This window comes from Manis javanica, chromosome X, assembly GCF_040802235.1.
Source record: "Manis javanica isolate MJ-LG chromosome X, MJ_LKY, whole genome shotgun sequence".
Lineage (NCBI taxonomy): Eukaryota > Metazoa > Chordata > Mammalia > Pholidota > Manidae > Manis > Manis javanica.
Genome location: NC_133174.1, coordinates 137871719 through 137898358, shown reverse-complemented (window position 1 = coordinate 137898358; position 26640 = coordinate 137871719). Strand labels below are relative to the sequence as shown.

General features: G+C 47.1%; 1 protein-coding gene across 14 annotated transcripts in view; it reads right to left on the bottom strand.

Annotated features, from left to right (window-relative positions):
• The window catches only part of MTMR1 (myotubularin related protein 1), a 69944-nt gene that overhangs the window by 7644 nt on the left and 35660 nt on the right, over nucleotides 1-26640 (bottom strand). For 9 of the 14 annotated variants that reach the window (XR_012127403.1, XM_037000467.2, XM_037000417.2 and 6 more), the window contains 9 exons: nucleotides 23015-23116; nucleotides 22627-22710; nucleotides 21792-21941; nucleotides 20571-20759; nucleotides 14752-14937; nucleotides 14101-14307; nucleotides 9270-9362; nucleotides 4735-4848; nucleotides 1472-1648 (listed from right to left, as the gene is read on the bottom strand). Coding sequence is in view for 13 of the 14 variants with exons in the window: in XM_037000467.2 (XP_036856362.2) it covers nucleotides 1472-1648; nucleotides 4735-4848; nucleotides 9270-9362; nucleotides 14101-14307; nucleotides 14752-14937; nucleotides 20571-20759; nucleotides 21792-21941; nucleotides 22627-22710; nucleotides 23015-23116 (1302 nt within the window). In the remaining variant the exon portion in view is untranslated. Of the gene's footprint in view, nucleotides 1-1471; nucleotides 1649-3538; nucleotides 3943-4734; nucleotides 4849-9269; nucleotides 9363-14100; nucleotides 14308-14751; nucleotides 14938-20570; nucleotides 20760-21791; nucleotides 21942-22626; nucleotides 22711-23014; nucleotides 23117-26640 lie in introns of those variants that run through there. The other 5 variants (XM_073227695.1, XM_037000436.2, XM_037000439.2 and 2 more) reach the window with 5 other exon arrangements.

Here is a 26640-nt window from a genome sequence, read left to right as displayed (position 1 = left end):
TAAAGAAGTCTCAGCAGCAGCCAGGGGCCACGGGCATGGGGAGCAGCTGCAGGCAGGGACCGTGTTTCTGGAGGTGGGGTTTGAGGGGCTGCCTGTGCAGCCCAGGAGGAAGGGGAGGCAGGGGCATAGGGGCAGGCAACATGAGGCCTGGTCCCAGGGCCCGCTCAGACAGAAGGACAAGTACTGGGCTGAGCAGGCACTGAGCAGTGCTCCGCAAAACACTCTGTCTTGAGGGTAGCATGGCCAACTTAGACGGTCTAGAGAAGGAAGGAGCTTTCCGAGCTGAAGCTTCTTAAACACACAGAAGAGGCAGGTGCCAAGATGCTGAGCCGGGCAGATGAAAAGCAGTGTGGTGGGAAGCACTTTGCCCTGTCAGACGCAGCCCGGGGCTCAGCTTACAAGTTCGTTTGGGTGGGCCCTGATCCAGCATGTCTGATGACCTTATCAAAGGAGAGATCTGGACACAGACACACGCACATACATACAGGGAAGACGATGTGAAGGGACCCAGGGAGAGGCGGGCGTCTACAAGCCAAGGAGAAAAGTCTGGAACACATCCTTCCTATAGCCTCCCAAGGAGCCAACCCTGTCCACACCTGGATCTCAGACTTTGGGCCCCCAGACTAGGAGAATACGCATTTCTCTTGTTGAAGCACCCAGCCTGTGGGCTTGGTTCCGGCAGCCCAGCAAAGTAAGAGATGAAACGTGTCTGCAGGGACTGTGAAGACACCGAGTGAGAGGGCAGGACTGAGGCGGCGTGCAGAGGGGAAAGGCAGATGTCACATCTGCGGCTGACAGAAGCGATGATGTTCAGCAAGGCCCTAGAACCGGCTCCTGGCCGACTGCCGGGAAAACCTAAGAGCATTCAGCCTAGAAACAAAACCTAGCAGAAAGCCATCTGTTCATGGTGCTGAGGGCTGCCTCTATCGGTGTGCTCCCCGCCCGGACCACACGCACCCCGGCCACCCGTGTGGAGGGGCCGGGAGCAGGGGAAGCAGAGGCAGTTGGGGGGGGTCTTCACACTGAACGCCAAGGGCAGGCCTGGCTTGGCTGCCTGGCCACACTGTACAGCGACCATGCGTGGCGGGGAGGGGAAGCTTTCCCCCCTCTTCCAGGGGGCGGCTGCTGTGACTCAGCACATGCCCTCTGTCTGTGGAGCTGCCAGAGTCTATAAGCCGTGATGCAGCCGAGTCCCTGGAAAGACTGAGTCAAATGCAGTGACTGACGATCTGTCACCTGTGTACCTTCACAGCAGCAGAAGACGGCTGCTAAGATTTTAAACTCTAACCCAACACATGGCATCTAGATTGGCATGGAAGGAACCTGCTGGAACATGACATGAAGGCCTGAACCCTGAGAGGCGAGGGGAGAGGGCCTTCCGTACAATGTTAACACCTTGCATGCACAAATTTCTACACCATCTTGACTTGGAAAGAAAGAAATGCTCTTACGAAAAGAAAAACAGAGATACCTGAGGCCTCATTCGTGGATTCCATCGCACATAATAGTTCACCCATAATTCCAAATGACTCAGACTAGCAACAGGATATAAGACGTGGTTTTCATAATCCACAAAGAAGGGATTAGAAAATTCTTCGAGCTGGCTATTGACATAAGACCATAAGGATATAGTCTTTGTATATACATCCTGAAAAACAAAAGAATACACTGAAATAAATTCAACTTTTCTTCATCTTATATAGAAAAAAGCACTTAAATAGTAGAATGAGTTCAAACACTGAAAATTTCAGGGGAATGTACTGAGCCCCACTCCCATCCCTTTGCCATCCATCCCCTCATGCTGAGGATAACATGAAAACACACACTGGTTACGATCCAGGAAAAACATACTGCCGAGTTGCTCAGGCAAAATCTGGGGCCTGTGTCTGTGTGATGGCAGAGCAAGAAGCTGCTGACAGCCGGACGAGGGTGGGGCCACTCAGGGACACAAACAGGTTTTGTTCCGGCTTGCAGGCAGCGCCTGTGCCTCTTGCTGCTAAGGACTGTGAGTAGGGTCTACGGACCACAGATTCCCTTCCCTGGAGAATGACGGCTCTCTGAGGAGAAGCATGCCAGGGTGGCAGCTGGAGAGGCCTTCCCTGTCCCCACCTCCCGGCTTCACAGTACACTATTTAGAACTGCTGTGACCATGTGCATTGCACATATGAATGAAAACACCCAAACCCATGGTCACGACAGGGCAAGGAAACAGGACACATGGATCAAGCACAGGTAACATGAAAAACGCTGAGGCCGAGAACATTTCCTATCCTGCTGCCCCCAAACCAGCAAACATCCTCACGAGCTATCCAGATAAACAGAATTTAGTTAGGACTTGAAAATGGATCACAGACCTAAATGTTAAGATCTCAAACTATAAAACTCCTACAGGAAAACACAGGCTCCAGTCTTCACGACCTTGAGTCAGGCGGTGGTTTCCTAGATGTGAGACCAAAAGCACAAGCAACAGAAGAAACACGTCAATTAGACGTGTATCAAAATAAAGACTTGGGTGTTTCAAATACTGTCAAAAAGTGGTAAGACAGTGCACATAACACGAGAAAAGTTTTGCAAATATATATCTGGAAAGGAACCTGTAACAAACATATAAATAATACGTAAGGAAATCCTGTAACTCAAATAAAAAAAAACCCAATTGAAAATAGGCAAAGGATCTGAATAAACATTTGTCCACAGAAGATACACAGATGGCCAATAAGCACATGAAATGGTCACAACATCATCAGTCACCAGGGAAAGAAAACCACAGTGAGACCCCACACTACACCCACTGGGATGGCTAAAAACAGACACAATAACCAGTATCTGCAAAGATGTGGAGAAGATGGGGCCCTCAGATACTGCTGGGGAGAGTGTGACATGGTGCAACTGCTGTGGGCAGCAGTCTGGAGATTCTGCAAAAGGTTAGACATGGAACTACCGTATGACCTAGCAATTCCCTCCACCCCTAGGTCCAGACCCAAGAGAAACGAAAACATAGGTCCGCACAAAATCGTGTCCATGAGTGTTCATAGCAGTATTAGTCATAAAAGCCAAAAGTGGAAACAACCCAGAAGTCCATCTGCGATGACTGGGTAACACAGCGTGGTGTCTCCGGGCAATACGCTACTTCCCAGCCATATGAAAGACTAAAGCAGCGATCCACACTGAAACACTGATAAACCTTGAAAACATCATGCTTAGTGAAAAAAGCCAGTCACAGGAGGACAAATACTGTATGATGCCATTCATATGAAATGTCCCGAATAGGTGAAGCCAGAGATGCAAAGCAGATCAGCAGGGGGGAGGGTAGAATGGGAACGACTGCTGATGGGGACTGGGTTTCTTTCGGGGTGAGGAAAATTGTATGGAATTAGATGGTAGTTACGGTTGCACACTGACCATACTAAAACCCACTGAAGTGTACACTGTAAAAGAGTGAATTATATGGTATATAGATTATATCTCAAATGAGATTATTTAAAGTACATTTTGGCAAAAAAAAAAGACTATAAGGATTTAAATCTACATATGAACTTCCTTCTTCTGTTTCTGTTTTTTTTTTTAAATGGCTTTATTGAGATGTAAGTGACATATGTCAACTTTACTCTTTGAAAATGTGTTTTCTTTTAAACAGCCTGCAGCAAGGGGGCTTCCCTCTGGAGCTGCAGTGGGCAGCCACAGGGAGGCTTCGAGCAGGGGGAAGGCACGGGATGGGGCTGAAGTGTGTGCTTCCAGCAGCCTGCTGGCGGTCGGGAGGTGGGGGGCGAAGCTCACTCCCGGGCAGTTGCCTCCGTCCAGACGATGGGGGCTTCACCCGGGCTTCGCGCTGCACGGCAGTGAGAGGTGGCCAGATCAAGACCCTTTTCTGGGCTGAGGGCGAAGGAGGAACTGAAGTCTGTCCTCCTGGGCATCTCATGGGCAGAGGTGCCATTTACTGAGCTGCAGGGGAGCAGTGAGGGCACAGTGGCATGGAGATCCCCGGGCTGGGCCAGGCCACTGGGGCCAGAGCCCCAGGTGCCCCCAAGTCCAGAGGTGAGCTGGAAGGGAAGAGACTGGGCAGGGGCTGCCAGCGAGGTGGGGGAGGCCTCAGCACGCACGTGCAAGGAGGCAGACTGGCCCCCCCCCACCCCCTGCCTTCCCCACACCACATGGGCGGGTCCTGCACGCCCTGCCTGTAGGCAGCTGCCCTCTCCTGCTAACAAGAGGGCAGGCTTTATTTTACACTACCTTCCCCAGCGCTCCCTCAGTTTCTAGCATTTCTTTCTTTTCTCTCAAGGAAGATATGAAATATAACAACTCTGAGAACACTAGTGGCTGCTGCGTTACCAGTCAGTGGACCAGAAAAGTTAGCTTGCTACCAAGAGGGAGGTTCTGGGCTTGTCTACAGACGTTTCATGTTCCTAGCTCTCCAAACACCCTTCTGCCCAGCAGCACGGAGAATGAAAAGCAGGATCCTGTCATTTTGGAGCTGGTGCCGTGGGAAGTCCGTGAGCCCAGCACCCAGGGCTCCAGGCTAAGCACTGACCCTAAAAAGCCCAGAGGCCTCGGAGACCTCAGTGCCCACCAAGGAAGGGGCCTGTGTCCCTTGGGAGGCATGTAGCACACCCCCTCCATGTACAGACAGCAGCAGGGCCACACCCAAGTCCCCTCTCCACCCTGCTCCCCTTCTACAGTAGCACTTCATAGGAAAAGCACCTGAGCCATCAAGGTGATAGAATATAATCCGCTTACCTCTTTGAATCGCTGCTGTTCACAGTTGCACAAGAAAGTCCCAAAGAGACAGCTATAAAGGTGATCCAAAATTGTTATCAAGAACAGTTCATTAAACTCGAACGCTGAGGGAAACTTAAACAGAGAGAGAAATAAGGTTTAAAGTTTGATTTCTAAAACAAAGTGGTGCTAATTTTGACAGCTAAACTACAAGCTGAAATGCAGTCAAAGGTTAGAAGACTGAGCCCACACAGAACTTATCTATAGTTTCCAGTCCAAGCTTATACTAGCTGAAAAATGACCTGACACCCCAAAACTAATTGTACTTCTCAGTGCCTAAAGATGCTCACGTAGCTCTTCTTCTCGCCATGACAGCAGCACAGAGCCCACATTACCCTTCTGCCAGAAATATCTAGAAAGCTGGACAAAATACATAAAACAGCTTTCTCAGACATTGGCAGCAGGCCGCACACACAGGACTGCGGCCCCCTGCAAGAAGGGAAGCAAACCAGGCCACTCCTGCTACTGTCCCAGCTTTCTGCCTACAGGTATATTCTGAGTCACAGAGGAGGAAGGGACATCTCAGGCACAGAATGTCAAAAGTGATTTGAGAAGAAACAAAGTCCATATGTATTGAAGGAACAACTCGTAATTAAAAACCTTTCCACACAGACAACTCCACAAACATACATCCTCAAACCCTTAAGCAAAATGAACCTGGCAATATATAAAAAGGGTAACACAACATGACCAAATGGGGCTTATTTCAGGAATCCAAGGCTGGTTTAACATTTGAAGATCAATGTTTAAACAAAGATATTATTGTCATTTACCATGTTAACAGAATAAGGAAGAAAAATATATGATCATCTCAATTACTGTTTTTGGTAATTTTTAATGGGTTCTTTGCATATTTCTAACACAGACTTTATCATTGCTGAGAGGTTCCAGCTGCTTGTGGGCATTTACTAGCCATGAGGAGATGCCCTGCAAATGATGAGCATGACCCTGGCAGCAGGTGTGTACTGGGTGCCTACCATGTGCTAGAATTCTGACTTAAATAAAACATAGTGAAATATTCATCACCAGGGAACGAGGCAAAGCCAGGTAGAACAAAACCAAAAAGAACTACCCAGCATATTTATAATTAAGTCAGTTTCCTTTAAACACCTATTCCCCAATCAGTGATGTTGGCACACTATCGTGAGTAATCCCATCATCTCTAAAGTGACATCTGGGATCACTGATAGGTAAGTTTAATTTTTAGCTTAGTTTTATTACTTTACTAAGCTAGGGACAAGCTTCTCAATTAGAAACAATCACCAACCAGGACTGTCCAAACTCCATCCGAAATTGTTATTTTACTCATGAGGCTATTACATTGGCCAGCGTGAGACATTCTGCTCCGCTCCAAGATTTGCCTCTCTCTCCATCTTAAGAACCACTCTCACAGAAACATACAACTTCTTCTAAGCAGCCCCATCAGATTACCACCTCTTCAGAAACCTCTGGAAACTAGCTGTGGTAGTTGTTCTTACTATAGCATTCCTGTTCTTGGATGAACTAAACCCGGCTGCAATGCTGAAGACAGCTACGGGTTAGTCCTCTCTCAGAGCCTCTGAGACTGTCCCTTGCAACTCCGGCAATGGCCTCACATTCTAAATGACTGTCTTTTAAAAGGCCAAGTACATTATGTCCACTTGTGCCAATATATTTTTATGCAGCTTAGGTAATGCTCTATTTATAAATTATTGGCACCACAAAATTCATGAATTTTAAGCAAATATATATAATTATGTATATTGAAGCTTTGTTAAATCAAGGCTAGAAATGGAAAATCTCTGCTTTATTTTCCAACATTTAAAAAGACACTCTTACTAACAGGACAGCAAAGCTTCTGTTGACATATTTTTGAAGCTGTATGCATCTTCATTCCTAGCCCCGAGCCCATGTTCCATGTCTGGGAGCTTGGCTGGGCGTCTCTAGTGCCACTGACTACAAGCCTAACTCTGGCCAAGTGGGTACAAGGTGTGGGAGGTCGGAGATGTGCCCAAGCCCATCAGCACCCACAAAACCGGAACACAAGGGCCTCCCCTAGTCCCGCTGGGTCAGGACTGCTAGTCGCATCCAAAGGGCATCGTGGCATTAAACTCAACTCAGAAAACACTGCATTGGAGGAAGTAGCAACAGCTAGAGTAATACAAACAGAAGATTAAGCCTCCATGATTCAGTTTGTTCTGGCCTCTTCTCCTGGAAACTCTACCATATATCTAAAAAGTACGGTCTCAAAAACTCCACGGAAATTCACAATAAAATTCTGTACCTCAAGGGACAAAGCTATCAATGACTATGAAACCTATCCTAGAGGGTAAAGAGTCTATGAAACTATGGTTACTGTAGACTCTAGAGTCTCCAATAGACTATAGAGTCTCTCCATTACTTTTCCCTTAGTTTCTTATGTATCAGTATGTGCACACAGACTAGTTCGTTTTATTGAGTTCTAACAACTTTACATTCGATTTAGCTTACTTGACTTAGCAGTAGGCAACCTAAAAATGAGTTAATTTTGTTATACTGCATCTTTTCTAACAAGCTACATATCTCACTCCCTTGTGACTTAATCAATAGACTGATCATTGGTGTTTCTACATCTCACATATTAACAAGGTGATTTAAAAGAAATTAATTACACACATTCCATGGACAGAAGCTTAGAGCTGTGAGAGACATCTTAAGTCTTCTAATCCAAATCCCTTATTCTCTTCCTTAAAATCTAGTGAACAGTACAAAAATGATACTGATTAGACATGAACATAGGCACTAAGCAATGTGAAGAATGGAAGTCAATTTGAAGATGTTACACACACACACACACACACACACACACACACACACACACACTCATCTAGGCATTTGGGAGGAATAAGCTACTTCACATCCACAAAAATGGTGCTTACCCCACCCCTTCAGAAGCGTTAGGATTATTTTTTGTGTCCGTTTATGCAAGTTTTCCAAAGCCTCCATGTCTTTGGAGTATGTGTTTGCCATAACCCATCACTCATACCATCAATCCCCACCTCTGAGACCACCCCTCATCATCCCCATCCTTAATTGGCTACTTTGAATCAGCTGTGGCCTGGCACTCAGCTAATTAAAGAGCCCAATCTGCTTGGGGAAGCTGGGTCTGAGAGTAAATTCTAAGTGAGGGCCTGAGGACTCTGGTCCTGGGAGCTTGTTAGAAATGCACACTGGCTCTGCCCCAGACCCATGAATAAGAGTCTGCACTTTAATGAGATCCCCAGCAGATATGTGTGCTTATTAAAGTTTGAGCAGTGCTGGTCTAGAGCAGAATCCCCAGAGAGCTTACTTTAATAGGGTGCTGGTATGGACTGAGTGCCAACAGGTCTGGGCTGGGGCCTAAGAATCTGTATCTCTAAGTTCCCAACACTCCTGCCCCAACCACACACTCTTGTGACAGTGGCTCCCGGTGAGGACCCGGATTGGTGCTTCACACTTTGCAGGATCAGGGAGGTAGCGGTCCTCTGAGAAGGCCCCAGGGGGATGGCGAGAAGGTGACCAGGAGGCTCAATCATGAGGTCACCAATAGTCTTTCCAGCTGGTCCCCTTCCCTGGGTACAGCCGCAGCCAGACCTCCAGGCCAGTAGGGAGGAGGGCACCCAGGCCCTCTGTCCTCTAACCCTCTTTTCCCCACAGCCCTGTGCCCCGCCAGGCAGGGTGCGGGCAGTGGGGGAAGCTACTCTGACTTTTGCTCAGTTGCGCTGGCTCATGCTCCCCCAGCCCCAGGTCCCTCTCTGTCTGTCACTCTGATGCCAGGTCCATTCCTCTGCACCACATCCTATCATGAGGGTAAGACCAAATTGGGGTTTGGATGTTGGAGACGAGTGAAAAAAACCCCAGCACATCTTACAGCCTGCTCTGAACTGAAGCACTGGGGCCCGACCAGCTCCAGCAAGGGGTGGGGTGGGGGGGGGCTGTCCCTGCATGGCTTCTTTGTTTCCGGGGCCCTGGGCCCTGGGGTTTGGAAACTAAGCCCCGGGTAATGACAAGACACTCAGCAGCTCCCTCTCCGCCATCAGTCCTTGGACACTCATTTCCCTTTGGCCCTCGGGCAGGCTGGATGCAGAGGGGCCCGGGCTCCTGGTCTGCTGCCCCTTGCGGGCAGCTCCGTCATAGCCCCATTTCGAATGCCTGGCGAACCTTCTGCCACCTGCTCAGCAGGGGCTGCGCTCCTGGACTCTGCCAGAGGGGAGGCAGGCGAAGCAGCGTGACTGAGGCGTGCAGAGCTCATGGACAGGATGACTGACAAAAAAACCATTTGCACAAGAAAAGTCACTTTTGGTGTGATGTTGGTTGGCTCTTATTTTCTGTTTAGTATTTCTAGGTAAATTAGAATGAAACTGAGTTAAGTAATAGAAGGGAACACACTTTACACACATACCACCGTAATTTTGCATGAACATGAAAGTTTACCTTCAACTCTTAAGATATGTTTGAGTCAGACTATATAGGTCAGAAATGTACTCAAAATCTCTCACCTGCCTTGTCATTTGCCAAACACAATCAATAAACTGAAGAAATATGGGGGACCGGTCAGCATCCGCGTGGTTGTCATTGCCGTGGCCCACTCGCTGCGAAGAAACAAGAGCTAAACGTCTCAATATATGCCATGGTCCTCCGAAAGTCACTTTAAACTGCCTGGGGATGAGAACCTCGTCTCATTTGCATGTCCCAAGGCCTAACAGAATTCCTGGCACACAAGGGCCGCTCAAAAAGTGTTCACTGAATTGAACTGACTTCCATTACTCTTAGGAAACAAAACTTCAGTGTACTATATTTTTACATGTTGATTGCTTTATAACTTCACTTTAATATAGATGTGACCAAGAAGTGGTAAGCAAATGGCCAGTAAATTTTCAGAAAAGACAGGTTTTTTATTTTTCAGTAATATCAGGAACTCTGAGAATCAAAATAATGGTTAACAACCTACAAGTTTTAACCAATTCTACATGACTCAGAGAATCCTTAAGTCTCACTCTTGAAGAGATAACAGGGAATCCTTGAGGCAGTCAGTATTGTGTTTCTTTTTTTCCCGTTTTGAGATATAATTGGTGTACAGTATTGTATTTCATACCTTTTGATATTTTAGATGATATTAATAGTTCATACTAAAAGGTAAAAGATAATTTCAAACACAAACAGTACTGACAAAAACACTGAAAATACCAAGTTAAAAACCAGCTCAAAACTGAGCTTTTGTAAGAGAAGCTTCAAATCATCTGATGACCAAGCAGAAGAGGAAAAAGAAATTATGAAGATACAATGCAATCACCACGTAGGGGTGTACGAAACTGTCACCAGAAAAGGCGTAAAAACAAGGGAATAACCAAGTCAACATCAACATCTCCATGTAACAGTAGATCACCTTCTTTTGAAACATGTTTTAATTATGGTGAAGTACACATGAAACTTACTATCTTAACCATTTCTAAGTGCATAGTTCAGTGGTATTCAATACATTCATACTGTTTTGCAATCTTCACCATTTATCTCCAGAACTCTTTCATCTCAAACCGAAACTCTGTGCCCATTAAACACTAATTCCTCGTGACCCCCCTGGCAGCTCCTGGCACCCGCATCCTACTTTTGTCTCCAGGAATGTGACTGCTCTAGAGACCTTATGTGAATGGAATGGTCCTTTGGGGACCAGCTTCTTTCACTGAGCGTCATGTCAAGATTCATCTACGTTGCAGCAGGAGGCAGAATGCCGTTCCTTTTTAAAGCCGAACAATTCCACAGTATGCATATACCACATTTTGCTTATCCATTCATCTACTGATGGTCACTTGGGTTGGTCCACCTTTGGGCTATTGTGAGTCACGCTGTTATGAACATGGGTGTGCAAATCTTAGTTTGAGCCTGTTTTCACTTCTTTTAGGTATATACCGAGAAGCAGAATTTCTAGATCACATGGTAGTTCTATTTTTAATTTTTGAGAACTGCCATTCTGTTTTCTATAGTGGTTGCATACACTGCCTTATTTTTGTACTTCCCCCTTATAAACTAATTTGTAGAACTTTCTCTTCAGTATTTAAGGCACTTGAGAAATAGTTTTGCACTGACAGCTCACTATTTAGTTTTGTAATAGACATTCAAAAACTATGGTTTGTGCAAGGCATCCTGCCTGGCCCTCGGGACTTCAGAGTTTCACAGCTCCACGAGGCCAGGCCCTTGGCTAGGCACCCGGAATACCAAGACAAATGCTACAGTGCCTGTGCTTGACAAGTAACTCATCTGTGGTCTAGCCATGGGCGGAAGAGCAGGAAATAACAAGGGCGATAAAGTGTTCCGAGGGCTTTTGAGTCTGAGATGGGTATGGTGGGGCCACCGAGGAACAAGGGGCCATCTGAGGGTGGGGTGGTCACACAAGTCCCAGTCATTCAGGAGGTCTCACTTGAAAAGGTCAGGGAGGTGTCTGCTTCCTGCCTGGCCAGAGACACTTTGGGTTAGAAGCTTTGGGGACGTGGTAGGGGACACCAAGGGCACCATAAGTCGCCGGGCATGGCTGAGGCTCAGGGGCTGAGGCAAGGGGAGGGAGGCGAGACGAGGCTGGAAAGGTGGCCTTGGGCGTCACCCTGAGGAGTCGGCCCGCACGCGGCAGTGGCTGCGTCAGATCTGCCTCTTACAGAGCTCCTTCTGGTACAATGGCTGAGGACAGGTGACAGGCTGCTCAGCAGACTGCCGTAACAGTCCCAAGGGCCAGGCCTGAAGTAAGGGGGCATCAGTGGCAGTGGGGAGAGGACCAGAGATCTGAAAGCCATGTATGTGAAGGTGTGGCACTGGCTGAGATCCCTTCGGGATCAGCACACAGAGAGGAGGAGCGGTCCAGCACTGAGCCCCGAGACACCCCCCCCTGAGAAGACAGGAGGGAACTCAGCAGTGTCGGCGCTCAGGCCACGTGTAGGCAGGCCTCGGCCAGGCAGTCCCTGGTGACTGCAGCAAGAGCAGCCTGTGGGCAGTGGAGGGGGAAAGAGGGGGCCTGGCTAACAAGGGTTCAGGACAGAAGGAAAAGAAAGATGGCAGTGAGTAGACGAGGGTTTTGAGGAGCTCTGTTGTAAAGGGACAGGGGAGAGGAAGTAGGGTCCAGGGGTGGGTTTCTAGGGTAGGATAAGTTGTGGCACATTTCTGTGCCCATGGAACGATCTAGGGAAGAGGAGCAAGTGGCAGGGCAGAGGCAGGACCGGAGGAGAGTGGTCCACGATAAGGCCCACAAGGCAGACGACAGAACAGGAGGGCAAGGACAGAAACTGGCCTCAGGAGGAGCCCAGGCAGCTCGCCAGCGCAGCTCGGGAGGCAGATGCGCGGGCAGCTGTGGACCTGGCTCCGCCCTAAATAGCTGGGTAACCTTGGGCACATCATAACTCACACTTCTGAGACTTCCGTTTCCCCTCCCAAATGGGAACAGCTGCCTCACAGGGTCAGCACAGGATTAATCTAGATGATGGATGTACAGCATTGGACACACAGTGGCACCGAGTAAATTGAAGCCAGTAAAAATCTCTTAATCTCATCACCTTGGCGAGCCCCACCGTGAGCAAGCAGGGATGGGAGCAGTGCCGTGGACACGCCCTGACGCGCTGCACCTTCACCACTGCCACCTAGCGGGAGGCCCACTCTGGGTGCAACACACTGTCTGGGGGGGGGAAGGACGTAAGAGAATGGCCTGTGAGTTGCTGGAGATGGCCAGGTGCAAACACGGGAGGGAGACTCCACACTCTCTGTCCTCACCACCGAGCCAGCCTTTGCTGGGGTGAGCAGGACAAGCAAGTTGTTCATAATATTTAAAGTGATGGGAGCCAAAACATACCTGGCATTTGGCACAGGCCAGGTCCCGTGCTAAGCCCTTGATACATACCATCTCCCCACAGAACTCTTGAGAGAGGGTAAACCAAGGCGCAGAGAGGCAGGGACACGTCCAAGGATGTGGACAGCTCCCAGGCCGTGCGGCTCAGGGGCTATGGGCGCCCCTGCCCTCCCTGGCAGGAGTAGCCACGCTGCCCCTCCCCTGGCTTTCCCCAAGTGGGTCTGAGTGGGGCCTCAGGAGAGTTCCAGTTCAGTGCATAGTTCAGACAAATCCCCAATGGCTCAACAGTCCAGACAGACCAGGAATTAGCAGCCATCTGCACTAAACACAAACAGCAGCCCAAGAACACCCCAGCAGACGACCCAGCAGCCCCGCTGCTAGGTGTACACCCAAACGTGAGGGCAGGCTGTTCTGGACTAAACTGCATGTCGTCCCCACCCCCCAAACCCCCAACTCCAAATGTATATGGGGCAGTCCTAACCCCCAGTATCTCAGAATGTCACTGTGTTTGGAGAGGGAGCCTTTAAAGAGGTGATTCTGTTAAAACGAGGCTGTTTGGGTGGGCCCTAATCCAGCATGACTGGTGTCCTTATAATCTGGGCTGAGAGCGACAGCAGGGATGTATGCACAGAGAAGAGGCCATGGCAGGACACACTGAGGCAGCAGCCATCTGCAAGCCAAGGAGAGAAGCCTCAGGAGAAACCACCCCTGCCAGGATCTTGATCTTGGACTTCTAGTCTCAAGAACTATGAGACAATAAAGTTCTGTTTGAGCTACTCGGTTTGTGGCACTTCGTATGGGGAAAACTTGTACACCAGTGTTCACAGCAGCATTACACACAACAGCCAACAGGTGGGAGCAACCCAAGTGTCCATCAACAGATAAATGGATATGAACACACTGTGCTTAGGTATGGCCATGCACTGGAATACTATTCATCCCTGAAAAGGACTTAAGTTTTGCTATAGGCAAAACATGGGTAGACCTTGAAAACATTATACTTAGTGAAATGAACCAGTCACAGAAAGACAAATATTGTATGATCCCATTTATTTGAGGTGGCTAGACAGGCAATTTCCGAGAGAGAGCAGATCAGTGGTTATCGGGCTGGGGGAAACAAGGAGGGCCTAGTTAGTGGGGATGGGGCTCCCTTCTGGGGGTGACAACGTTTGGGAATGAGATGGAGGTGAAGGCTGCACGACACTGTGAATGCACTCAGTACCACTGCACTATATACCTTAAGATGGTAAATTCTATGTTATGTGAATTTTACCTTAATTTTTAAAAAAGGCATACCTGCACAAAAAAATGAAAAATAGAATGCCCTGCCAGGAGTACACAGTGCTGGGGTCCATGGCACTCTCCTATGGCAGTTCATACCTGAGGCCGAGCAGAAAGCTCACGTGTGTGCGTGCGCTTGTGTGTGTATGTGTGTGATGCACAACACACCCATGTAGATGACAGAGCAAAACCAATCAAGCATACACCTCAGCATCTCAACTCACCAGTGCAAACTTATGTCCAAAGCTTATCCACTCCTTCTCTACGAGCGCCTCAAACCCTTTAATGGTACGGTAATGGCCATCTAACATCAGCATAGCCAGAGACGTCAGCTGGGCTGTCCGGTCCCAACCATCACTGCAATGCACCACCACTGAGGTTTTCCCAGATTCGATTTTATCTGCAATTCTTACTGCTCCAGCTAGAAGCATCTTCAGGAAAGAAGGCACAATTAGACCAGGCTACATTTAATTTCTATCACAGCAAAAATAATTCTATGGGGAATGTGAGAAGTTCAGGTCAATGGGCCAAACAAGAATGCAATTAAGTGAGAATCACTAGGAAGCGTCAGCATCAGTGGGGGGAAAACTCACACTAAGGAAAACTATAGCAGTAAATAGGGTCCATTATTAAAGAGCCACAAAGGAGTTTAAACACCTGATCTGAGGCAAGCATTATCCCTTTTTATCATGTCACAAAGCCCTCCTACAAAGACCACAGTCTGGATGCTGCCCATGGAAATGCTGGAAGCCCGAGCACGCAGCAAACACGCACTTATTTCCAGTGTTGAGAAACCTCAGGATAGACGGACAGACTTATGGCACAGATGCAGAGAAGTCGTAACCAGAAACATGAAAAGGACCGGCCCTCTTTACCCTTATATACTCCAGCCAATGGGTCCCATCCACATTGGAGAGCCAGCGGGCCTCATCAATAGAAGGGTACACGACCTCCTTTAATTTCCGTAGTGACTCTCTCATCACGTGGATGTTGTGGATCTCCAAGAACACAAGTTCCGCGTTTGGGTAAGCACTTTCACTTTCATATCCTCCCCCCTTCGCCTATTAACAACAAAAGATATACATCATGTCATCTGAGTTAACTTTTCCATTCTTTCCAGTGTTACCAGATAGACACCATTAAAGAAGCAACCAACTCATTCGTTTATATTAAACCTCCTAAGTCCTTGTGCGCTTCCTGTGGCCACTGGAACAAAATACTATAAACTGGGTGCCTTAAAACAATAGAAATGTCTTCTCTCCCAGTTTTGGAGGCCAGAAGTCCAAAAAATAAAAAATAGAATGCCCTGCATTGGCTGTGCTGTGCTCCCTCGGAGCCCTCCTGCGGGGGAGGCTTCTTGGCCTCCTCCCGTATGGTCGCCCCAGGTGTTCCTGGTCCGCAGGCACATTCATGTCTGCCTCAGGTCACGTGGCCTTCTTCCGGCATCTGCCTCTCTTCTCATAAGGGCACCAGTCAGACTGGAGTAGGGCCCACTCCAACCCAATATGACCTCTTCTTAATGTCATTGTATTTGCAAACACTCTATTTCAAATAAGGCCACATTCTCAGGTACCAGGAGTTAGGACTTCAACAGTTTTTTTATGGAGACATAATACAACCCATAACAATCCTCCATCACCCAGAGTAAGTTTTTAAACCATTAACACCCAGATCTCACTCAAGGTGAATTAGATGGCGCTAACAGAACCTTTTAAAAGCCATCTGAATAGAAAAAGTTAAACTACCACAAATTTTCTGTATAATAAAACAATTTGTAAATCCTACACAATGCAATTCATTAAAGCAATTTAAGCAAAGTAAAATGCAAATGTAACAAGAAAGGGGCATATGGCTCACCTTTTGGTAATCTCATAAAAATCTGGTCGACAGTTAGCTTACATTTTTTGAGGTCAACATTCAAAACCCATCTGTGATGAGAATGCAGAAAAATTGAAACCCTAATACATTGCTGGTGGGAATTGAAATCGGGCAGTCTGTGAAAAAGTTTGATGGTTCCTCAAAGTTAAAGAATTACCATATGACCCAACAATTCCACCTCACAGAACTGAAAACAGGTATTCAAACAAAAACTACTACATGAAGGATCACAGCAGTATTACTTAGAGTAGCCAAGAGCCAGAGGCAACCCAAAGGTCTACCAGCAGATGAGCTGGTAAGCAAAATGGGGGCTCCCTAGACAATGGGATATTTTTTTCAGCCACATAAATGAATGGAGTCTGGTACTTCATACAATACAGATGAACCCTAAAAACATGATGCTAAGTGAAAGAAACCAGGCACAAAAGATCACATATTGAATGATTCCATTTACGTGAAATGTCAAGACAGGAACCTGTACAAAGTAACCTCGTGGTTGACAGGCTAGGGGGAGGGAGAACAGGCACAGGGTTTGCACTGGGGCTGTGAAAGCATTCTCCAATTAGTGGTGATTGCTGCACAACACTGAGTGTGTAGGACGTCACTGAATTGTAATCTTCGGAATGGTTAACATGACAAGTTGTATGTTATGTGACTTTTCAGTCAATAAAAATAAGTGCATCTGTGAACCCACAGACTCTTCATTTAGTCTCCAGCCATTTACTGAGTGGACATTAATGTTCAGCCCTGAGCTAAATACTGGGGCAGCAATTATGAACAAATAGAGACCCTGGTCCTCAAGGTGCTCAAAATGTGGTCGGGTGGGCAGTGAGGAGAGGTGCCCGTACAGCTCAGGGGGTGAGACCCTGCTGAAGGAGGGCACAGGTCTAAGGGGCTGCCAGGGAGACAGAAGAGATGTCTACACTGAGAAGAGAACACACAAGGCAGGGAGGCCTCGTGTGTAGACGCCCAGAGATGGGGGAGGATACAGCTTCCCGAGAGACAGACAAGAAGTTCAGCAGACAGAACACTAGGGCAGTGACGAGGGCAGTGACAGGGGGGACCAGAGGGTGGCCAGGGGCTGGATGGCAGAGGCAGACTTGGCCTGGTGAACTGCCACTGGCTGCACTGGGCAGAGGGGACTGGAAGAATGTGGTGGCTGACTGGGGCAGTTGGTGGCACAGGAGAGGACAATGATGCCCATGATTCTGGGCTGGGCAACCCAACAGATGGGGGGATCACTTACTCAGGTACAAACTGTAGGAGGAGGAACAGAGCGTTCCGCTTTGAGCACAGGGAGCAGGTAAGAAACTTAAGAGGCAGCTGGGTGTACAGGTCTGGAGCTCAGAGGTCCGGGCTGGGGGAAGCAGTACAAAGTCACTGGCAAATGGAGGCCAGAGTGCTCGAGGATGGCGTGCAATGTGAGGAGAGAAGCGTAGTCTGGAAGCACGAAGAAGGCCAACATTTAAGGAACATAAAGTAACAAAGACCAAGAATAGTAGGCATTTATTGGCGGAAACAGAGAAAAGCAGGGAAAAGAGTATTCTGAGGAGAAAGTACTCAACTATGTCAAAAGCTTGAGGGGTCAAGGAAAATAAGAGTGGCCCAACACTCATGGGATTTCATGCCAAGGAAGTACTTGGTGACCCTGTTACCAAGATGGGTCTGGACCTAGATGGGGATAAGAGCTAGTTTCACAGGGCTTGGGGGGAGTGGGCGGCAGTGAGCCCGAGAGGCGTCAAGGAGTCCGTCCGTAAAGTGCTACGGGGACGGAGATGGGGGCTCAAGGGCGGGCTTATCTGTACAGATGGGAAAGGCTTCATGGGATGCAGTCAGAGGAAGGGCGAGGCCAAAGATCCAGAGAGGGAAATGGGATGCTCAAGCAGGCAGGAAGCTTGGGGCAAACGCAGCACACAGGGACAGGCCACCTCTTCCACTGAAAGGGGGCTTCCATGGCCGGCATGACAAGTGAGTTTCCAGGTATGGAGACGGCAGGGAGGGCGTTCCTGCTGAGGGTTGCTCTCTGTGCATAAGGGCAAGTCAGCGGTTGAGGATGAAGCTGGGGGGCCCAGGGCAGGGTCAAACATCAGACAAAAGTCCTGAATGGGCTGAAAAGGCCCCTGGAGGGTCAGGGGAGGGACTTCCCGGCAGCGCCGAGGGCCCAGTTCAGGCTGAAGAATCCCAGCATGAATGTGTGAACACAGCTTCTGTCATGCTCTTTATTTCCTGGGGTCAGTACTCGAGGGGTGACAGGAAGCATGCAAAAGGCAGCAAGACTGGCAGGGGTTAATGACCCACCAGCCACGGGAAGTGAGGGGAACTGGTTAATTGAGGGTGACTCTGTGGCGGGCCAAAAATGCCCCCCCCACCCCCCCCAACCCCTGCCAAGGCGCCCACATGGAATCTGTGGCAACCAACCATGAACGTGACCTTTTCTTGGAAAAAAGTTATTTTACTCAGATGTGATTAAGGATCTTGAGATGAAGAGATAATCCCGGCTCATCTTGAATAAGCCCCACCTGGCATCACAAGTGTCCCTGGAAGTGAGAGGAGGAGAGGACACAGAGGCCTGCAGGGGGAGGGCTGCGTGAGGACAGAGCAGTCACCGCAGGCCGGCAGAGGCAAGGAGCAGGTTCGCCCATCAAGCCCCTAGAAGGCGTACAGCCCTACCAGGTCTCAGCCTTCGGGCCTCCAGAGCTGTAGGAGAATAAATTCGTGTTGCTTTAAGCCACCCCGTCTGTGGTCATTGGTACAGCCACCTCAGGAAACTCACACACTGCCCACTAGGTGCCTCTGCCAGTCCGGCCCATCTCCGTAACTGGTACCACCACTCACCCCACAGGCCAGACCCCTGGGGGGTGAGCTTATCAGCGTCACGTGCTGAGTTCTGAGGATGTGCCCGGCACTAGCTGAGTCTGCTATGTGCATTATCTTCACTCAACTTTCCTCCTTAAACATCCTCTACATGAGACACTGATCTCTCACTTCACACAAGAGGAGCCTGAGGCTAACAGAGAGGTTCAGCACTTTGCTCAGGGTTCTACAGGGCACCAGGTGGCAGAACCTGCAGGAAAACCCAGGCGTAACTGATCGCAGAGCCAAAAGTACTTCCTACCTGCTGTTGGGTGGGCCTGGATATGCTGAGGAGTTACCTGGGAGACAGCCACAGAGATGTCAACCAGACACCGGGATGGAAATCCTGTGTCAACCTGAAGAGGGACCAGGGCACAACAGAAACTGGGAGACTCAACATGTGCAGTGTTTACAGGCCCGGCACTAGAAGAGTCGGCCCAGGGGAACTGTGCAAAGTCAAACTGTGCAAAGCATTCAAGGAGCACCACCCTGTGAAGGCTGGGGAGAGCGGAGGAGCCAGTGAAGGAGAGCAAGGGGCCCAGGCCAGAGCGAGATCCAGGCAGGGCAGTGGCATGGGAGTCAAGCGAGTGGTGCGGCCCAGCAAGCTGACACTCGAAGTGCACGTGTCCTCGGGGACAGGCACTGTCCTTAGACCCCTTACAGCACTGCCTCACTTAACCTCACACCTCCTGGCATTCCTGTCTCACAGACAAGGTCTAGAGAGACAGAGGAACTGCCCAGGGTCAGGGAGCGAAGCAGCAGGGTCCTCTCAGGCTTGCTCAGAGCGCCCTTTTCACTCTGCCATGCCACAATGGAGAGCCACTTGCCAGTTTGTGCAGTGGCTTGTGTCTCTCCCCAGTGCCTAGCAAGTGCCTGGCACACAACAGCACCCACGTACTGAGGGGAAAAACGTGTCTGATGGCTAGTTTGCTCCCTGAAGTAGTGGGACCGGGAGGTAGCAGGTGGTCATTTTGGAGACTGTGGCCAACAACGGGCTCCTCACTGAGGAGAGAAGAGGCACAGACCCCCGAGAGAAACAAGGACTCCCGAGCGAGCTGAGAGCAAAGGCAGGGGCTGGTGCAGGTGGCCATGCCCTTGGACCTCTTCCCTCCTGCCACTAACCACCCAAAGCAGCTCACATACTGCCTTTTCCATGTGGCCTTGCCCGACGCCACAAGCCAGGCTGGCCAGGACCTCTCCTGCTCCCCCAACACAGCAGGCTGGCACTATGCCTTGTCTGTGTGGGTATTTTCCTCAGGACCTTGCCCCTAGTAGGTGTTTGTTACCCGTGTCATTTTACAAGTAGGCATGAGGTCACCACCTTCCCGGTACCTGAAATTCCTCTCTGAGAGGGCCAAGTGCTCCTACCGCCAAGTGCCTGCCTGTAGCAACACACTGTCAGAAAGTCACTCATGAGGAGCAGAAGTGGCTTCGTTCAGGGCCTTTCTATTTGAAGAGCAGGTACTAGAGGTTTCACCTCATAGCTGTTACTAGGCAAGAAGGATCCAAATGGGAGCTATGTGCAGACGCCACTGCTCCCTGTGATTCATGGCAACTTTATACAATTGCCTCCTTTACACAGCTGACTGCATTCCAACGGAGCTTGAGACCAGATAGAAATTAATCAGGTAATCACCCTATTTCACAGGTTAAAGGTCCTTCCAAGGGCCTTGGGATCATTTAATTAAAATACTTGACTCTTTAGAGGACAATTGTCTTTCTGGGTCTCTTCATAATTAATTCGACAGATAGGATTGTGGGGAAGCAGTGAAAGAGACTAAATTCCCACCCACATGACACAGCATAGGCCCCGGGCTATGTACCGGTGGGGATAGCTAGGACTACCCTGGAAGAGCCCACCTTCAGGCAGGGAGGAATTCAGTGGGCTCTCTGAACCGCATCACAAGTTACAGACAGCACACAGAGAAAGATCACCATCTCTACAATGTCACTGAGAATGTACCTTGTTGGTATCAGCAACACTGTTTTGTCGGGCATCAAAGATGACAAGTTTGTGAGATTGTGCATTAGCGTCCATTATTGTTTGCAAGTATTTTTCATCTTCTTTGCAGCGTTTATCATTGGGACCAACAAGCGGCTGGCTGCAACGGGTAATTGTTGCCTGACTTTCTGGATGAATCCATGACAACACCTAGTGTTTGCAAGCAACAGAAATTAGTACAGTTCCTAAAACACTATGTGCTGTTTTACCAGGCAGTAGAAACAAGTTACCTTCTCAAGTACAGCTTCTTCTGTGTATTTTCCTCAAAGGTGAGGGGTCCTGCCAATCACAGGAAGATAGTGGCTGTGGGACTCAATGTCTGGGTCAGGTCTGACCAGCTGAGCTCTAAACATCCCCTTCACTTTTAAAATTTTATGATTCTAAGAAAAACTAGAAACTAAGCCAACTAAATTCGAGCCCTGTTCCTATTTGACTGACTAGCTTTATTTTGTCTCCTAATTGAAAAACATCTTTGTATCTCAACATGACATATGGGGCAGGATGGGGACCAAGTGAATATACAGTCTTGTGCAGAATCTAAAGCTATGCTCCCGAACCTACAGTTTTCCTCAAGTGGCCAAGAGACCCAGAATTATACCAGACCACAAACTCCAGGCTCAAAAAGTTCACCCCCTCCTTAATTATGGTGATAGCATCCCGGATGTGTACATATGTTCAAACTCATCAAATTATATACATTGAACATGTACAGTTTTTTGTATACCAATTATACGTCAATAAAGCTGTTTTAAAAAATTCACCCCCTGCCGGCTGCTATGCTTCTTTTTGTAATGGTGGCCCTCCCATGCAGCTATAGCAGGCCACTTGGCATCTAATACACGGTGTATTTTCTCTAGGAGGATTCGGGGAGACCAGTGCTGCGAACTGTTAACGCAATAGCATGCTAACGCTTTCTTGCTGCTCCTTTGCTATCCTCTATTACATCTTGAGAGTATACCTGAAGTTACCCTTGTACTTAATAATATGAAGTCATACAAATTGCACTCATAGCAAACAGAATATTTATATAATTAGGCAGTACTTGAGAATCAAAGATATATTCAGGTTTGTAGGCTTACTTTTTTATATTCCATTTTATTCAGTATATTTTTTTTCTGTCTTGCTTCTTTCCATATGAGATCTAACACAATCTATGTTTATGCCTAAATGACAATTACTTACAGGGACTCTGCCTTTTGCTCGAAAGGCTGACACTTTTGAAAGGTCATCATCTTTTACACTAGTTGGCACAACAATGATAGCAGGGTAGGTGTCACAGAGCTCATAATTACTGTTCACTTTGGATATTTTCCAACTCTCATTCGGCAAACCCTGCAGGGTGTTAGGGAAGAAAGAAGGTAGGGGAGCATACTTTTACACTTCCAAAATACTAAGCATGAACTGCATCCATTTCTTATGTTCTCCTAAAATTCATTTATAATTTGTTGCTTATTGGTACTTAAAAGTTTAAATATGTACAATTATTATAACCCATTTCCTACCCATTTAAAAAAAACTAATGAAGCATAAGGCTTTCCAAACATACTAAAAAATGATAATTATATACTAGAATCCCAATGCTATATATTTCTTGTAGTGTTTTCTATAAAGAATCAGCATCGTGTTGTTTTTGAAAAGATTCATGAAAGTCCTTTAGAGACACAGATGCCTTTTACAAATTTCTCAAATAAGTCACATAAATCATCACCCCAAATATAACATGGAGACCCAGAGTGAATGTCAGCAGAATCATATCCTACTGGGATACCTTGAAACTGACACTGCAGGAAAGAGCTTCTGGCAGAGGAGCACCACATCAGACTCATGCAGTCATGCCATATACTTAAAATCTAATTTAAGACATTCAACTTGTTCTAGAATATCTAATAAAAACCATCTGATTCTGGCCAATTTGCTTTTTAAACCCCTGTCCTTATACTCCACTTGCCCTCAGGAAGGACAGATGGATGATTAGGTTCCACCTACCATTTTCTGTTTGTTAAGTAACATACTTTACCTGTCTCTTATATTCGGATACTGGATCATATACTTTCCAGCCATTAGTTGGAAATTTTTCTTTATAATTGAATGCAAAGAGTGTCTGGGTACAAAAAACACAAAGTACATATGTCAGTGTTTCTTTGCTACATCATATACCCAATATTAAAGCTTTTCATTCAGTTTGAGTGTAATGTATTAAGATTCATATTTTAATCTGTAAATTCTGAAGCAACAAACTGGCAGTTTTCTTATCACTACACAGAGCTGACAAATTTTAAAGAGTGTATTAGTTGCCAACAGAGAGAAAAGAGATAAAGGAAATATCTGGAGAAAGCAATAATGAGACATGAAATGTTCAGACCCCCACACAGGCATGCAGAAAGGGCTGATCTTGGTGTACTTACCTGCCCATTGGAAAGAGGAAACGCATGTTTGTTGAGGTTTTCAAATATCCCCAGTTTACTCTGTTCTTCCTGTTTATAAGCAAGTCGCAAGTTCCTCATATCCTGTTAAAAAATTAGCAGAATTCATTTATTTGACATGTACTTCTTGAGTACCTAGGAGGCAAATACCATGCTATAAAGAGATAAAGAAAATATTTGTATTCATTTCTCACATTATATTCTATCATGTTCCAACTAACAAAAGGCAATTAACAGAGACTTCAATGAGATAAAAAAAAAATTCAGTGAAGAAACTGGAATAAAGGGGACAAGTTGGGAAAAACTCATCAGATGGAACCTGAATACAGCTAGTACCTGGAAAGATGTACCGTCAAGTTCTGAGCATGCACCGAAAAGATGCCACGGAATCGGGTGTGAGCCTTAAGCCATCGGAAGAGGCAATTACAGATTTCCCACCACCCATAAAATACAAATGCGACAGAGGTTTCTCCCCTGCATTCACACCAAGCACTCTCTATCACGTACAGACTACAGCCCACAGCAACTTCCTTACAGAAATCATCATGCTGCTTATCAAGATCGGTTTGTTAAAACACCTGCCTTTGTAAGCTGCTGGCGGGGTGACTTCTTCCCTGACTAGTCTGAGCCCCTGACCTTTTTAAACCCATGCTGTTATGTAAACACAAAAGAATCTCATTCTTTAACATTATATGAAATTTGAAAAAAAATATGACCACAAGCAAAATAAAGCAAGAGCAGTCTGGGAAGCAAAGCTGGTACTACCACGGCCTTCTTTATAACCACCAAAGAATGGGACCAGCGGAACCCCGGCCAACGCAGCCTGGCTAAATGAACTCAGGCGCTGCTGATCAAATGCAGACGGGCTCTCGGAAACAAGCAGCAGCTCTTTAAGAACTGATATGAAGGACTTTGGAGACATACTGCTGGGGGGTTGTGGGGGAAGAGAGGGGCAGAAGAGTCTAGGTAATACACTACCAGGGGCATTTCCTAAGTCATTCAGCCATGCCAATGGGCAATGGGTATGTGCAGACACTGTTAACAATGGGTGTCTGCAGGCAGTGGCACAAGGTGGCTGGGGGTTGGGTGAAGGCAGTCTTTTTCCTATACATACATAGCTTTCATACCTTTTGAATCGTGTATCACGTGTTAAAAAAACAAACCAGGAATTGGGGATTAAAGATGGCAGCGTGAGAGGAGAGACAGAGGCTTCCTCCTAAAACTGGATACAATTAGAAAATTTAATTGGCACAACTAATCCTGAGAGGGCAACAGGAAAGAGGAGGGGTCAGACTACACACACCTGGAGAAAAGAGCAGACCTCGGCAAACGGGGTAACGCTACCAGAGCTGTGGCTCCGTGGGACCCAAGCCCCACCCCCACCCCAGCTCACTGGCGGGAGGAAGACAAACGGAGCAGGGAGGGAGTGGAAGGCTTGGGACTGCTGAATATCTAGCTCCGGAGATCTGCTCTGGGAGCACAGACCTACATTTCATGGTGCATTCATGAGACTCACATGACTACTGGGTTGAAAAGTTAATACAGGCAAAGTTCTTGGGGAGACTGGGATTCTGGCTGCTTGTGGAAAGCAGGGATCCATATCTAGCTGCTCTGGGACAAAAACTTATACCTATGTGACTGGCCCACTGGCTCAGGCAGTGGATACAGGCACAGCAGCCAGGAGGCGGGGAACAGTTCTTTCCTACCCCCAGGCACCAGTACCACTCCCCTGCGACCCCCGACATTGCTTCAGGGGCTCAGCAGCTCCAGAATAGAGCTTCTGGACACTAGAGGACGCCATATACAAACATGAAACGCCAAAGGAACCTTGTCCAGAGTAAAATTGTTAATACAACTCCCGAGAAAGATTTAAATGATACGGACCTCGTAACTCTTCCAGAAAGGGACTTCAAAATAAAAATAATCAACATTCTAATGGAGGTACAGAAAGACATCCAAGAACTCAGGAATGAATTCAGGTCAGAGATCCAATCATTAAAGAACAAGATAGAGGGTATTAAAAGCAGGTTGGATACAGTGGAGAAGACAATAAATGAAATAGAAACTAGAGAAGAGGAATACAAAGAAGCTGAGGCACAGAGAGAAAAAAGGATCTCTAAAAATGAAAGAATATTGAGAGAACTGTGTGACCAATCCAAGCAGAACAATATTCGCATTATAGGGATACCAGAAGAAGAAGAAGAGAGAGAAAGGGATAGAAAGTGTCTTTAAGGAGGTAGTTGCTGAAAACTACCCCAATCTGGGGAAGGGCATAGTCTGTCAGGCCATGGAGATCCACAGATCCCCCAACACAAGGGACCCAAGGAAGACAACAGCAAGACACATAGTAATTAAAATGGGAAAGATCAAGGATAAGGACAGACTGTTAAAATCAGCCAGAGGCAGAAATAAGATCACATACAAAGGAAAGCCCATCAGGCTAACATCCGACTTCTCAGCAGAAACCTTACAGGCCAGAAGGGAGTGGCATGAGGTATTAAATGACATGAAGCAGAAGGGCCTGGAACCAAGATTACTTTATACAGCAAGATTATCATTTAAATTTGAAGGAGGGATTAAACAATTTCCAGATAAGCAAAAGCTGAGAGAGTTTACCTCCCACAAACCATCTCTGCAGTCTATTTTCGAGGGACTGCTATAGATGGAAGTGTTCCTAGGGTTGGATAACTGTCACCAGAGGTAGTAAAATCATGGTAGGGAGGGTGGAGCAGCTGATTGTTGAGGCAAATGCAAAATTAAATTGACTAATCCCAAAGTCAATCAAGGGATAGACAAAAAGTACAGAATTTGATACCTGATATATAAAGAATGAAGGAGGAAGAAAAAGGAGGAGAAATAGAAAAGAACCTTTAGATTGTGTTTGTAACAGCATACAAAGTGAGGTTAAGTTAGACTCTTAGAGAGTAAGGAAAGTAACCTGGAACCTTTGGTAAACACGAATCTAAAGCCTGAAATGGCAATAAGTACATACCTATCAATAATCACCCTAAATGTAAATGGACTGAATGCACCAATCAAAAGACATAGCCACTGAATGGATAAAAAAACAAGACCCATCTATATGCTGCTTACAAGAGACTCACCTCAAACCCAAAGACATGCACAGACTAAAAGTCAAGGGATGGAAAAAGATATCTCATGCAAACAATAGGGACAAAAAAGCAGGTGTTGCAGTACTAGTATCAGACAAAATAGACTTCAAAACAAAGAAAATAACAAGAGATAAAGAAGGACATTACATAATGATAAAGGGCTCAGTCCAACAAGAGGATATAACCATTACAAATATATATGCACCCAACACAGGAACACCAGCATATGTGAAACAAATACTAACAGAACTAAAGGAGGAAATAGACTGCAATGCATTCATTTTAGGAGACTTCAACACACCATTCACTCCAAAGGACAGATCCACCAGACAGAAAATAAGTAAGGACACAGAGGCACTGAACAACACACCAGAACGGATGGACCTAACAGACATCTATAGAACTCTACATCCAAAAGCAACAGGATACACATTCTTCTCAAGTGCACATGGAACATTCTCCAGAATAGACCACATACTAGGCCACAAAAAGAGC